At 56.8% G+C, this 15262-nt stretch overlaps 1 protein-coding gene across 1 annotated transcript; it reads right to left on the bottom strand.

Annotated features, from left to right (window-relative positions):
• Nucleotides 1–169: 169 nt before the first annotated feature.
• Nucleotides 170–6200, bottom strand: CFAP73 (cilia and flagella associated protein 73). Its single transcript, XM_036439460.2, has 6 exons — nucleotides 6097–6200; nucleotides 5207–5311; nucleotides 3989–4189; nucleotides 3079–3300; nucleotides 2615–2773; nucleotides 170–816 (listed from the first exon to the last, which is right to left on the bottom strand). The coding sequence occupies exons 1-6, from the start codon at nucleotides 6130–6132 to the stop codon at nucleotides 739–741; spliced, it is 801 nt and encodes a 266-aa protein (XP_036295353.2). The 5' UTR covers nucleotides 6133–6200; the 3' UTR covers nucleotides 170–738.
• Between the last annotated feature and the right edge of the window lie 9062 nt (nucleotides 6201–15262).

The raw sequence follows: 15262 nt of genomic DNA, 5'->3' as shown, positions 1-15262 counted from the left end.
GGGTGTCCCCAGTTTGCAGATGAGGAAAATGAGGCTCAGGATGAGTCAGTTACCTAAGGTGGGGGGACCCCAAAGCTGGCTGACTGTCCCCTTCCTCCTGCTGGGCAGCCTTGCAGTTGGCAGTGGATGGGGGGAGGGGGGATGACACAACAGGATGCAGGGCCTGGGCAGGGGCACAGCTGCTCCTCTGGCTGTGCAGGGGTTAACCCTGCCCCTCCACACACCAAGCAGGAAGTGCCTGGCCAGGCCTGTCCTGCCCGAGGCCTGTGCTCTGAGGCCCTGCAGGGTCCTGGGAAGGTCCCGGGCAGCCTCCAGCAGCTGCATATCAAGCCGGGGGAGGGGCCTTGGGAGCAGGTGTCCTGAGAGTGGGTTTCGGCTCCTGAGACCCTCTTGCCGGACCTATTGATTTTACTTGACTTAACCCAACACGCCTGGAATTTACCAGCATTTGCACCTGGCCCCATGACCTGCACCTGACAAAACCTGCTTGTTTAATGCCCCCAACGGCCCTGGAGGAAGAACCCGGCCCCGGGCCAGGTGCTGGGTGTGGGTGGGTGCCCCCTGTCGGCCACATGTTCTGAGTGCTTGCTGTGTGCCCCTCATGTCCCACCGCCATCTGAGCGGGCACGGCCCTCCCATCTCCAGGGGAGAGCCACTCTGCCCCACCCGCAGGAAATGTGCACCTTCTCCCCGGGAGGAGAAGCCCCTGAGGGGGTCCCACTACTCACCAGGGTCGGGCTAGGTGGCCGGGGTCTCGGGCTCACTCCGGGGGAGGCTGGCCAGCAAGGCAGAGCGGTCCAGGAGGAACAGCTTCACCTGCGGGTCCCCAGCAAGCCACAGTCACATCCCAGCCCGCGCCCTGTGCCCCGTGCCCACCCTCCATGCTGCAGACCGGGGTTGAATTGGGTCGGGGCAGGGTTGAGACCCTTTGAAAGACATTGGTATGAGTGGGTCCCGGTTCTTAAAGGCCCAGTCATCCCCCCAAACGACTCCTTAGCAGATGCCTTCACAGTGGGTTACCACCTGCATTATAATTAAATCTACATTCTCACTTCCATCCATTTATTTCCCCCCTTTAATCGGATCAGTCATACTGGTTGGTGTCTGGCCTGCTTTCTCCGTGGGCGGCCCTCCTCTGCTCTGAGTTAATTCACTTACTGACACGGACTTACACCGCCGCCCGGAGCCGGACCCCACGTGGACCTTCCCTTGGGCGCTCCCTGCACCTGCTCCCCTGAAACCAACGTCTGAGGAGGAAACTCTATTCCAGCAAAGATGGGGAAGGTCAAGTCCCCCTTAAGTAGGAGCAACGAAAAACAGCTCCAATGAAAACAAAACTATTACCAAGTTTGGCCCGTTGCTGTGGCTGACCCGGTGAGTCCTAGGCCCCCCACCAGGGAGTGAAGGCCTAGTGGCCCCGTGTTGGTTGAAAAGGGACCGGCTTTATGCCAAAACCAGTTTGGCTCAGTGGATAGAGCATCGGCCTGTGGACTGAAAGGTCCCGGGTTGATTCCAGTGAAGGGCATGTACCTTGGTTGCAGGAACATCCCCAGTAGGAGGTGTGCAAGAGGCAGCTGATTGATGATTCTCTCTCATCGATGTTTCTAACTCTCCTCTCTTCCTCTCTGTAAAAATTCAATATACATATAAAAAAGAAAGAAAAGGGACCAGCTTTTGCTGTCACCGCATGCTGAACCTCGGTCCCTCCTAGCGTCACCTGGGTGTGGACCTCGGTACCCGAGCCACACCAGGGAGAGCAGGGGCCCCCAAAAACCCACCCAACACAGGATGTGGCACAAAGTGGGTGCCGGGGCCCCAGTTCTTGTCATTTTGTTGGAAACCTGGCCATTGGGGGCAGGGCAGGGCAGGGGTGGGGTGGTGGGGAAGAGAGTGCCTCTGTTTCCCCCAGTCCTCAAGGGGGTCATGCTTTGGGAGCCCCCAGATACAATGTCTCCAAAGTCAGAAGCCTCTCCTCTGTCAGCCTTGCAAACCTGACAGAAAAACGGTGTGCCGGTCCACCGTGACCCCTGTGAGGCCTCGGTGCGGAGACCACTGCTCCACCCCACCCTCGCCCTCCACAGGGAAGCAAGGCCCGGCCGATGAGTGCCAAGTGAACCTCGCCCGGCTGGTGTGGCTCAGTGGTTGAGCATCAGCCTCTGAATGGGGAGGTCACGGTGGTTTGATTCCCAGGCAGGGCACATCCTCGGGTTGCTGATCCCTACAGCCGATGAATGATTCTCATCACTGATGTTTCTATCTCTCCCTTCCCCTTCCTCTCTGAAAGCAATAAAAAAAAAAAAAACTTTTAAAAAGTAAGTCTCCACCTCCTGGCTTTTACTGATGTCACGTGTCTGACCCTTGGCATAAATAAATGTATGGAGTCCGTCACCCTGCACCCTGGCCCTCCCACATAAGCAGGACACTGACACCCAAGGGGAACCTGGCCACCTGGCAGGTAGGTGACTGTCAGGAACTGGGGGCACCCACCTGGGGGGGCTGAGCTCCTATCTGTGGTGCCTCTGGTCACAGAGGGCCAAGCTTAACCCGGAGAGGCGGGGCTTCCGGAGGCGATGTACGGAAGGTGGGGGTCTGGAGGTGACAACAGGGCTCTCACCTGCTCCAGCTGCCCCTCGCTGTCCTCCATGGCCAGGGCAGGCGGCTGCCTCTGGTGCTGGCACACTAACTGGTACAGGTTGAGCGCCGCCATCCTCACGCGGCCCAGGAGCAGCGTCTTCTCGGCCGCCGTGTTCTGGATCTGAGCCCACTGGGATTCCTGGAGGACGTTCAGGTGTGATGGCTGCAGGAGGGCTGGGCCCCGCGGCCAGTGTCTTCCCGCCAGCCACCCACCCGGGAGCGCTCCCGGGGAGAGGACGGCAGGTGCGGGGTCAGGTACCCAGAGGCGTCCCGCCCTAACGTGCTTTCTGATGCCAAACCTGCGCAGCATCCGTTCCGCTGCCCTAAGCATCGCCCCACCTGCTCTTATCCCCCCTCCCCCCCTCCCCGGCGCTCTACCCTGCGGGGGGGGGGGTGGGCGGGGGTCCCGGGGGGGAGGCGGGGGTCCCTGCGCCGGGGCCGTACCCAGTGCACCGCGTGCTCCCGCGCCGCCTCCAGGCGCCCCAGCAGCTGCGCGCGCTGCTGGCCCCGCCGGAGCAGCTCGTCCCGCCGGGCGTCCCGCAGCCGCCGCAGCCGCGCGCGCGCCTCCTCCAGCTGCGCCCGCAGCTCGTGCTCCCGCAGCCGCAGCGCCGCCAGCGTGTCCGCCAGGGCGCCGAAGCGCGCCACCAGCTCGGGCACCTCCTGGAACTGGAACGGGGCCCGGAGGGGGTTCATCGGGCCTGCAGCCCCCGCTCTCCCCAAACCACTGGGCTCTCCGCGCCTCCCCAGCCCACCTGTGACATGGGGGCGTCCCACAGCCGCTGCCCATTAAGCGGAGGTTGCTCCGCCATCCGTTAAGCCTGGCTAAGCTCCCTGCCTGCGGCCAATATCCATTCTGAGCACCTGGGTCTGCCCCCTCCCGCGCCTGCGGGGTGTCCTTTCTTTCTTTTTAAAATATCTTTATTGATTTTTTACAGAGAGGAAAGGAGAGGGATAGAGAGTTAGAAACATCGATGAGAGAGAACCATCGATCAGCTGCCTCCTGCACACCCCCTACTGGGGATGTGCCCGCAACCAATGTACATGCTCTTGACCGGAATCGAACCCGGGACCTTTTAATCCACAGGCTGACGCTCTATCCCCTGAGCCAAACCGGTTTCAGCCGGGGTGTCCTTTCTGAATCTCGGTTTACCCATCTGTAACATGGGGCTGACAATAACAGGACCCACTTCGCTGGGCCTTGGGGAGGATTCCAGCACAAAGTGTGCCCCCGGCAGGCATACAGTCGGTGTTCAGTAAGTGCCGATTCCTGCATACAGTCGGCGCCCTAGCAGTGCACCCATTAAAGTCGCCCCTGAGGTGGCTCTGAGCCCCAGACCTCCCGTGGGGCCCTCACCTCCGGCAGCTGCCCCAGCACCCGCTCCAGCAGGCGCGCGCCCGGCCCCAGGCGCTCCAGTCTGCGCCGCAGCGGCGCGCGCTCCCGCCGCAGAGCCTCCAGCTGCGCCCGCAGCCGCTGCGCCTCGGCCTCCTGGCGGCCCGCGCCTTGCCGCGCCTCCGCCACCCTCCGCGCCGCGCGGCTCCTTCGGGCCTCGGCGTCCTGGGGAGAGGGATGGACGGGAGGCCCGGGACCTCCAGGGCTGGGGCGCCTGCGGAGCTCGCCCCCTCCTCCCGCCCCCGCATGAATGAAGTACAGCCACGGGGTGCATACAGGTGGCCCGCGGGCCCAACGCAGCCACAATCTGATTTTGGTCCCTCACTCCTCCCCCACGGTTTTTCAAAAACGTGAATGCTTCTTCAGTGTTCCCACCACTCCCCTTTGTATGAGTACACCAATTTTTAAATTTTTTAAAGTTAATTTCAGAGAGGCAGGCAGAGGGAGAGAGAAAGACATCAATGATGAGAGAGAATTGGCTACAGCAAGGAGCTGATCTCCCCTATCCCCTTCCCCCACCCAGCCCTCTTCCATCAGCAGCACCCTCCCAGTTCAAACTCCTTTCTTTTTATTGCCCCCTCCTGGGGATGGAGCCTGCAACCCGAGCATGTGCCCTGACTAGGAATCGAACCATGACCTCCTGGTTCAGAGGTCCATGCTCAGTCACGGAGCCACGCCAGTAGGGCTGGTACACCCATTAAAAAAAATAATTAGCACATAAAAGTTTATTAAACATTTTATCAATATATTAAATTTATAGAATGGTTTTTGGAGAATTGGCAGCATTAAAATGACGACTCTTGCCGAAACTGGTTTGGCTCAGTGGATAGAGCCCCGGCCTGCAGACTGAAAGGTCCCAGGTTCGATTCCGGTCAAGGGCAAGTACCTTGGTTGCGGGCACATCCCCAGTAAGGAGTGTACAAGAGGCAGCTTATCAATGATTCTCTCTCATAGATGTTTCTAACTCTCTAGCCCTCTCTCTTCCTCTCTGTAAAAAAAAATCAATTTTATATATATATAAAATGATGACTCATCATTCATGAATTTGGATTTAGCCAAAAGGCATTGAAGCCCCCAACTATAGGAGTACATCAATTTTAAAACATTTCTGTGACATGCCTGGCCCCTCAGGATGGTGACTTTGTGACCCTGTGACCTGCCTCCCTGGCAGGCCCCACCCACCTGCAAGAACTTGTCAAAGCGGAGGAACGCCCCCTTCAGCTCCTGCTTCTTCTGTTCCAACTGCTCCCGGCGCTGCATCAGGACCACCATCCTGGTCTGGAACGCCTGGGGTGTAAATGAGGGTGTGTGTGTGTGTGTGTGTGTGTGAGTGATTGGGGGTTCAAGTCATCCAGCTCCTTTAAGCTCATACTTACCTCCTCTCACCTGGGGTCCCTGATCGGGTCCCTGCACCCCTCCTCAAATCCACCCACGGCTCTGCCAGCCACAAGGAAGCCCTGGTGCCCTCCTGCAGCTCCCGAATGTCCGTGTCCCTGTCCCTGGCCTGCCTCAGGGCTCATCTCACCCCTCCCCTCTGACACTCTGTCTTCCAGCCACATGGCTGCCTGTGCTTCGTCCTGGCCTTCCAGTCTTTGTAGATGCTGTTTCCTCTTTGGTTCTTCCTTCCCACACTGTCCCCCTCGGATGGATAAGCCAACGTGCCCTTCAGCAATCCCTAAGACACCGCTTCCTCCAGGAAGCCCTCCCTGATCAGCCACATGTGGAAACGGGGGCTTTCTCTGGGCTCTTACAGCCCTTCTCAGTGCGTCCCCTCCTAGCAGTCACCAGTTGGATACGGTCGGTATCTTCTCTAGACTGTGAGGCCCCTGAGGACAGCGGCCACGGTGACACCCCTAGATCCCAGCGACCGCCCTGCACATAGGTGCTCAGCGCACATTAATTTGTGCCAACAACTGATCTCCTTTGATCTCCATTTGACAGGTGAGGAAACCAAGGCTCAGAGTGGTGACATGACCTGTCTCAGCCCTTGGAGCTAATAAGTTGGCTCTAGGATTTCCCATTCCCCTGCTTACCACCATTTCTTTCGGTCTCAGGACTACAGCAGGGCTCACCTCCTTCTGGGCCCGCAGGCCCTGGTCCACATCCATCAGCTCCTGCCTCTTCTGCAGGAGACACAGCACCGGCAGGGAGCGGCTGGGATTCTGCTCCGGGATCTTCCTGGAGTGGCTCACGAATGAGATGGGAGTTCAGGGCCCTCAAACTCCCCCCTAGGGCCCGAAATGCCCCCAATAGCCACCTGCTGGCTGTGGGATTTTTTATTTTATTTTATTGATTTTATTACAGAGAAGAAGGGAGAGGGATAGAGAGTTAGAAACATTGATGAAAGAGAAACATCGGTCAGCTGCCTCCTGCACACCCCCTACTGGAGATGTGCCCGCAACCAAGGTACATGGCCTTGACTGGAAGTGAACCTGGGGCCCTTCAATCCGCAGGCCGACACTCTATCCACTGAGCCAAACCAGTTTCGGCTGGAATTCTTTATTCATTCAAGGAATTGTACTGAGCACCTAGCAAATGCCCAGTACCATGATGGCACTGGGGCCCCCGCTGGGGACAAGACAGCCAGACAGAAAGCGGCCCTGGGGGAGCTGGCATCCTGGAGGGAGGGGCACACCCAGGATATAAAGCTAACAACGAAGAAGAAGTAATGGCATGGCATGGTAGGTGCCAAGATGCCAAATCCTTCAATGCGGAGGCCAAGAAGTCTCTCTGAGGAGTGACAGCTGAGCAGAGGTCGAAGGGGACAGGTCCTAGGCCGAGGGACAGCCACTGCCCAGTCCCCAGGGCCAGGACCTTGGTGAGTGGAAGGGGAGGATGGAAGGGAGGCGAGAGATGGGAATTACAATCAGAGAAGTTGTGGGGCCCAGAGGGTGGCGAGGGAGGACTTTGGCCTTGACTGTGAGTGAGGTGGGCAGCAGGGGGGGCTTCTGAGCGGAGGAGGGGTCCCCCTGGCCGCTGTGGGGGACAAACGCAATAGGAGGGGCAGGAGAGCTGCAGGAGACCAGGGACCAGGTGATAGGGTGACATGATGTGGTTCTGATCGGGTAGATGTAGTGCAGAGGGGAAGAGGGGTCCGTTCTGGATTCAGTTTGAGAGCTGAGCTGATGGAGCGATGTGGGAGGTGAGAAACGAGTCTGTGCCCAAGCCCCGTGGTCGGCAAACCGCGGCTCTCTGGCCCCTTGAGTGTGGCTCTTCCACAGAATACCACGTGTGGGCGTGCACATACAGTGCAATTGAAACTTCATGGGCCATGCACAGAAGTCGTTTTTTTTGGCCTGAGCGAGTTTATTTAGAAGTGGCATTAGAACACTCACGGGGCCAAAGAGCCTCCTGTGGCTTGCAAGCCACAGTTTGGCTCATGTGATAGAGCCTTGGCCTGTGGACTGAAGGGTCCCAGGTTCGATTCCTGTCAAGGGCACATGCCCACGTTGTAGGCTCGATCCCCAGTAAGGGGGGGAGGGGGTGCAGGAGGCAGCAGATCAATGAGTTTCTCTCTTCAATGATGTTTCTCTCTCTCTCTCTCTCTCTCTCTCTCTCTCTCTCTCTCTCTCTCTCTCTCTCTCTCTCTCTCTCTCTCTCTCTCTCTCTCTCTCTCTCCTTTCCCCTTCCCTTTTCCCGCCCTGCAGGCACGAAAGGAGGTGAGCCCCCAGTGTAGTCCTTTTATTGAAATCTATAAAAAAAAAATCTTAAAAAAATAGAAAGAAAGGAGTTCAAGGTGAACCTAGGACTAAGAGCTGGGAGGGTGCTGCTGATGGACGGAGGCTGGGTGGGGGAGGGGGGAGGGGGATCAGCTCCTTGCTGTGGCCAAGCTGAAATCGAAGACACCTGTTAGGCCTCCGGGGAGGGGTCCAGCAGGCAGCCCCATAGGGTCAGCTGTGTAGGGAGCAGGAGGGACACACGAACTCCATTCGGCAAGCCTCTCCCAGCCCCGGTCCAGGGCAAACGCTGCCATTTTCAGATTCTGAGACTGCGGCTGGGGCCCTCAGTCACTCCACTGAACACAACCCAGGCCTGGGGCGGGCTTCCTTTGCTCTCTCTTTAAATATGCCATGTGCAGGCACCGGGGGCAAACGTTCCTAGAATCACTCCTTCCCACCTGGGCTCTCACCATTTCATCTCAGCTGGATGCCAGTTGGGGTGGGAACCAAGGGCAGGTCAGAGCCCTGGGCTACTGGCCCAGCTCTGCTCTAACCAGCCCCGAGCCCTCAGGGGAGTCCCTAGCTCTGCCTGAGCCTCAGTGGTTTTCCTCTGTGAAATGGGGGCAATGATCTCTCACCGGGAACAGGCTGTGGGAGCCAGGATCCGGGGCTTGGGAGAGAATGAGCCATCCACTGCCTCCTGCCCTCCTTCCTGCCCTCCCGGCCACCCTGAGCCACTCACATAGGCAGCTTGTCTTGCAAGGCCCGTCGGGGATATTTCTCCCAGGACACGGCCATCCTCCCGGCGATTGCTGGGCTTTCTTTCCACCTGGAGGGCTTCTGATGGAGGATGGTGCCACAGCGTGTTCTGTGTTCCCTGCTCCCAGAAGGCAGCCACCAAGCAGGCCCTGGTTGCCCAGGCAACCATCAACGCAACATTCCATTGCCCTGCCCAGGCCCTGGAAATCCAGCCCCTGAGGGAGAGGGAGGGGCTGCCGGGAGGGCAGCAGCCTGTGCCCCTTATGGGGGCACTAACTCCCATCTAAACTGGGGTGCCAGCTGAAACCGGTTTGGCTCAGTGGATAGAGTGTCGGCCTGCGGACTGACAGGTCCCAGGTTCGATTCCGGTCAAGGCCATGTATGTTGGTTGCAGGCACATCCCTAGTAGGGGGTGTGCAAGAGACAGCTGATCGATGATTCTCTCTCATCAATGTTTCTAACTCTCTATCTCTCTTCCTCCCTCTCTGTAAAAAAATCAATAAAATATATTTAAAAAATAAAAATAACAATAAACTGGGGTGCCAGAGAAGAGGACGTAGGTCCCTTGGCCAAAAATGTACCCCTCTTAGTGACCCATGTCTGGCCTGGCCTCTTCCTGGCTGGGTGGGATGCGATCTTGCGAACATGGCTCTGTGCTCAGATGTCTGCTGATTGGGCACTCACTGTTTGTCAGGTCTCGGGGGGGGGGGGGGGGGGAGCGCGTGTCACCTGCTCCCTGGCAGGTGCCGAGGGCCTACCATGTTCCAGCGCCCTGAGGGCCCACTTCCTTCGCTGGGGACGGGGCTCCCCTGGCCACGTCTCATTGGAACCAGCCCAAAGGTCCTTCAATCTGAAAGGTTATAAAAACACTGCCCCTTCCTGCTATGGGATGCTGCTTAGTGATCAAAAAGAACCAACATGGGTCCGAGTAGCCATGGGGATGGCTCTCAAGGGGATGCAGTGGAGTGGAAAGGGCCACTGTCCCCCTACAGGAATCTCTCTCACGACTCGCGTGGAAAGATTTCCAATTCAGGGTCCGGGTTCTGGAGAAGGGCCGCACACAAATGAAGAGACTTGAGACTTGGAAGAAATTCAACTTGGCGATATGGGGGGCCAGATGGTAGTCTAACTCTAGTGGGAGAACTACTCCTGCTCTGGCCCTGCCATCCCCTTTTAGTGAGGCTTTGGGGAGAACATGTTAGGCAACATAAACAGAAATTTACATGGAGCCCATAGGCAGGAAATAACAGAAACTTACATCGGACAAACAAGGTGGAGGCTGCTTCAGCTAACAATATCTCAACTAAAGGTTAGAGCAATGAAGGTTGTTGACCAGCCTTCCTGGCTTCCTGTCAACATCTCCTTTTTAGTGAAACTGATGTGTTTCCCAGCAATATGCTCCAATAAAATGCTTAGCAGTTGTTTTAAACAATGCAGGCATTATAAGAAATTATAGTTTTTTAAATAGTGTTACCTGCAATAACAAAATACATTCCTTTTTTTTTTTTAAACTAAGTATCACTTCCACAATTTTAAAATGGGAAGGATATATGAGTTTGTGTTTTTTAATGTATATTTATTTCAAAGAGAAAGGGAGAGGGAGACAGAGGTAGAAACACCAATGATGAGAATCATTGGTCGCCTGCCTCCTGCACACCTCCTACTGCAGATCGAGCCCACAATCCAGGCATGTGCCCTTGACCAGAATCGAACCCGGGACCCTTCATTCTGCAGGCCGAGGTTCTATCCACTGAGCCAAGCTGGCTAGGGCGTACCCATGGGTGTTTGTCATTTTACTGAGAACTTTCCCCTAATACCACCCGACACCGCACTACTTTGTGAGAGTTCTGATGGCTCCGGAGCCAGGAGCGGGTGCTGCCAGCTGTTGACATGTCCTTCTCCCAGCTGTGCGGCTGTGTGAATGGCGGAGCCCTGTGCTGACCCACAGTCATCGCCTAACCCACACCAGCTGCTCCCACCCCAGCCTTCAAATCCTGATCACGGGGCGCGTCCACGCTGGTCTCCAGCTGCTCCTCTTCACCTCCCTCCCCGGGCCTGGGGCTCCCTCCGTGAGACGTGGCCAGGGGAGCCCCGTCCCCAGCGAAGGAAGCGGGCCCTCACAGCGCTGGAACACGGTAGGCCCTCGGCACCTGCTAGGGAGCAGGTGACACGCCCCTCCGCACCCCCCCTCCCCCCAAGACCTGGCAAACAGTGGGTGCCCAATCAGGGCAGACATCTGAGCACAGAGCCACGTTTGCAAGATCCCATCCCACCCAGCCAGGAAGAGGCCAGGCCAGACATGGGTCACCAAGAGGGGTACACTCGTGGCCATGGGACTCACGACCTCTCCTCTGGCACCCCAGTTTAGACCTGGAGTTAAAGCCTGGGAAGGGGCACAGGCTGCTGCCCTCCCGGCAGCCCCTCCCTCTCCCTCAGGGGCTGGATTTCCAGGGCCTGGGCAGGGCAATGGAATGTTGCGTTGATGGTTGCCTGGGCAACCAGGGCCTGCTTGGTGGCTGCCTTCTGGGAGCAGGGAACCCAGAACACGCTGTGGCACCATCCTCCATCAGAAGCCCTCCAGGTGGAAAGAAAGCCCAGCAATCGCAGGGAGGATGGCCGTGTCCTGGGAGAAATATCCCCGACGGGCCTTGCAAGACAAGCTGCCTATGTGAGTGGCTCGGGGTGGCCGGGAGGGCAGGAAGGAGGGCAGGAGGCAGTGGATGGCTCATTCTCTCCCAAGCTCCGGATCCTGGCTCCCACAGCCTGTTCCCGGTGCGAGATCATTGCCCCCATTTCACAGAGGAAAACCACTGAGGCTCAGGCAGAGCTAGGGACTCCCCTGAGGGCTCGGGGCTGGTTAGAGCAGAGCTGGGCCAGTAGCCCAGGGCTCTGACCTGCCCTTGGTTCCCACCCCAGCTGGCATCCAGCTGAGATGAAATGGTGTGAGCCCAGGTGGGAAGGAGTGATTCTAGGAACGTTTGCCCCCGGTGCCTGCACATGGCATATTTAAAGGGAGAGCAAAGGAAGCCCGCCCCAGGCCTGCATTGTGTTCAGTGGAGTGACTGAGGGCCCCAGCCACAGTCTCAGAATCTGAAAATGGCAGCGTTTGCCCTGGACCGGGGCTGGGAGAGGCTTGCCGAATGGAGTTCGTGTGTCCCTCCTGCTCCCCACACAGCTGGCCCTATGGGGCTGCCTGCTGGACCCTCCCCGGAGGCCTAACAGGTGTCTTCGATTTCAGCTTGGCCACAGCAAGGAGCTGATCCCCCTCCCCCCTCCCCCACCCAGCCTCCGTCCATCAGCAGCACCCTCCCAGCTCTTAGTCCTAGGTTCACCTTGAACTCCTTTCTTTCTAATTTTTTTAAAATATACACTGAGGGGCCAGATGATGATGATCTCTGAATGCATAATAATCTGACCACTGAGACAGTGCTATAGCATAAAAGGCTAATATGCAAACTGTCCCCTCCATCAGGAGTTTGACCAGCAGGCAGGCCGGCCAACTGCCCATGTCTCTTCCCTTCGTCCCAGCCTGTGCATGAATTCATGCACCGGGCCTCTAATATATATAGAGAGATAACATAATAATCTGGCCACTCAGTGTATTTTTATTGATTTCAATAAAAGGAGTACAGTGGGGGCTCACCTCCTTCTGGGCCCGCAGGGAGGGAAAGGGTGAGGGGGAGAGAGAGAAACATCAATGATGAGAGAGAATTATTGATGGCTGCCTCCTGCAAGTCCCCTACTGGGGATCAAGCCTGCAACTCGGGCATGAGCCCTTTACAGGAATCAAACCTGGGACCCTTCAGTCCACAGGCCACCGCTCTATCCACTGAGCCAAACTGGTTTAGGCAAGAGTCGTCATTTTAATGCTGTCACTCTCCAAAAATCATTCTATAAATTTAATATATCAATATATATATAGAATGTTTAATAAACTTTTATGTGCTAATTATTTTTTTAAATGGGTATACTAGCCTGGCTGGCGTGGCTCCGTGACTGAGCATGGACCTCTGAACCAGGAGGTCATGGTTCGATTCCTAATCAGGGCACATGCTCAGGTTGCAGGCTCCATCCCCAGGAGGGGGCAATAAAAAGAAAGGAGTTCAAGGTGAACCTTGACCTGGGAGGGTGCTGCTGATGGAAGAAGGCTGAGTGGGGGAGGGGGGCAGGGGAGATCAGCTCCTTGCTGAGGCAAATTCTCTATCATCATTAATGTTTCTCTGTCTCCCTCTGCCTCCCTCTATGAAATTAACTTTAAAAAATTTAAAAATTGGTGTACTCATACAAAGGGGAGTGGTGGGAACACTGAAGAAGCATTCATGTTTTTGATAAACCGTGGGGGAGGAGTGAGGGACCAAAATCAGATTGTGGCTGGCTTGGCCCCGTGGGCAATCTGTGTGCACCCGTGGCTGTGGGGGCGAGCTCGGCAGGCGCCCCAGCCCTGAGCAGTGTTTCCCAAAGTGTGGTACGTGTACCCCCGGGGGCACGGGAAGAGTTTGGTGGGGATATGCACTGCACCGTGCTTAGCTGCGCGTAACTCTGCGTTCTCATGAGTACGAGGGGTACTCAGCGTTACGGAAATTATAGAAGGCGTGCGCATATGTCAAAAGTTTTGGAAAACGCTGCCTGAAGGTCCTGGCCTCCTGTCCTTCCCTCTCCCCAGGACGCCGACGCCCCACGGAGCCGCGCGATGCAGAGGGTGACGGAGGCGCTACAACACCTGGACCAGGCGCTACAACACATGACCGAGGTGCGACAACACATGGACGAGGCCCGGCACCGCGTGAACCAGGCGCTACAGCGTGTGGACGAGGCGCGACACCACGTGGACCAGGTGCTACAGCGCGTGGACGAGGCGCTGCACAGCGTGGACGAGGCGCTGCACGGCGTGGACGGGGCGCTCCGTTGCCTGGATGAATGCATGGACAGGGCGCTGCACGGCGTGGACAGGGCGCTGCACGGCGTGGACAGGGCGCTGCACGGCGTGGATGGGGCGCAACACATGCCCTGACCGGGAATCAAACTGCCCCTCTCCTCTGGCCACCCCTCCTCCTCCTTCGGGTCTGGGCTGACGTGCCCCTTTCCTGGGAGGCCTCCCTGCCCCCTCCTCGTACCCTAGACCTCCCCTCACCCTATCAGAGTGCGATGCCACCTTTGCAAGACTCTTGGATTCACTGGGCCTCCCCATGAGCCTGCAAGCCCCATGGTGGCGGGTCTTGCCTTATCCACGACTTGCTCCCTCACAGAGCATCTGGCACATAGTAGCTGCTCAATAAACACTTGTAAATACTCACCTCTAAACACAGCAGACGTTGAGAAAGGAAGAATGCATCCTGGCTTCGAGATGATGGCGTCTTGGTGGGGGAAGAAGGGGGAGGAATGGGCCTGAGGAAGGAAAGACCCAAGAAGGGCTCTCCTGTATCTGCAGGGTTGTGGTGAAGAAGGTGACTCTACGCCCAGGCGGCCCCGAGTTCAAATCCCATCTTGGATTGGAGGCCAAAAGCTGGATCCGTAAAGGAAACGGTGGCCAGTCGCACCTCATCGAAATGGAACACGTTGTTTTGTGAAAAGATCCTGGAAGAGGATTAAGAGAGAGGCTCCAGCCTTAGGGGGTGGGATGGGGGGGGGGGAGACATGGGACAGAGGCTCACCTGGAGCATGGAGATGTAGATCTCGCATGCAGGGAGAGGTCGGGCACTCCACAGCGGGAGAGAGAACAAGCCCCTTAGCGCACAGGCGTCGGGCATGGCCAGGTGTTTGGCTGAGGAGGCTAGACAGACGGCAAATAAGCATCTGACACGATGTTCATCGTCACTGGCCATTAGAGAAATGAAATACCACAACACACCTATCAGAATGTCTAAAAAAAAAAGGGGGGGGGGTAACGGTGAGGATGTAGAAAAACTAGATCACTCACACATGGCTGGTTGGGATATAAAATAGGCAGGTTTCTTTAAAAACAACAAAACAAAACAAAACAAAACAAAAAGCAAACATGCATTTCCCAGAGGACCCAGCGGGGATGCTCTTGGGCCGTGGTCGGCAAACTGCGGCTCTTCGGCCCCTTGAGTGTGGCTCTCCCACAAAACACCACGGCCTGGGCGAGTCTATGTTGAAGAAGTGGAGTTAGAAGAAGTTTTAAGTTTTAAAACTGTGGCTCTCCAAAGAAATGTCAGTTATCGTGCTGCTGATATTTGGCTCTGTCGACTGATGAGTTTGCCGACCAACGCCTGTTGTTTTAGAGGTGAATATTTACAAATGTCTATTGAGCAGCTACTATGTGATAGATCCTCCCTTCCTCCAGTTGATGGACAGACATAAACCCCACCTGCGGCCAGACATTCCTGAGCACTGAACCTGCCAAATACTCTAAGCCACCGATTCCTAAGTCCCTCGGTCCCTGATCACCAATCAGCGTGTGTTGAGTGCCCTAAGCCCTGCCCCCTATCCTTAAAGGTCCTTGTAAACACCCCCCGCCCCTCCCCAGGTTCGCTGTCTTCCGCTCCTCTGGTGGAAGCAGCCGGCAGGGGTACCCTTCCCTCCAACAAAGCCTGTGTGTGTCCTGCCATCCTGGTCTCTGGCTATCTTCTCTATTGAATCTATCATGATGGTGCCGAACTCTGTGAGGATGTAGTCGCGGATAAGACAAGACCCGCCACCATGGGGCTTGCCGGCTCATGGGTAGACCAAGGGAATCCAAGAGTCTTGCAAAGGTGTCATTGCACTCTAATAGGGTGAGGGGAGGTCCAGGGTACGAGGAGGGGGCAGGGAGGCCTCCTGGGGAAGCGACACATCAACCCAGGCCTGAAGGAGGAGGAGG

This window comes from Pipistrellus kuhlii, unplaced genomic scaffold, assembly GCF_014108245.1.
Source record: "Pipistrellus kuhlii isolate mPipKuh1 unplaced genomic scaffold, mPipKuh1.p scaffold_m20_p_155, whole genome shotgun sequence".
Classification (NCBI taxonomy): Eukaryota; Metazoa; Chordata; class Mammalia; order Chiroptera; family Vespertilionidae; genus Pipistrellus; species Pipistrellus kuhlii.
The sequence above is the reverse complement of the archived record's forward strand: the minus strand, read 5'-3'. Positions and strand labels throughout refer to the sequence as shown.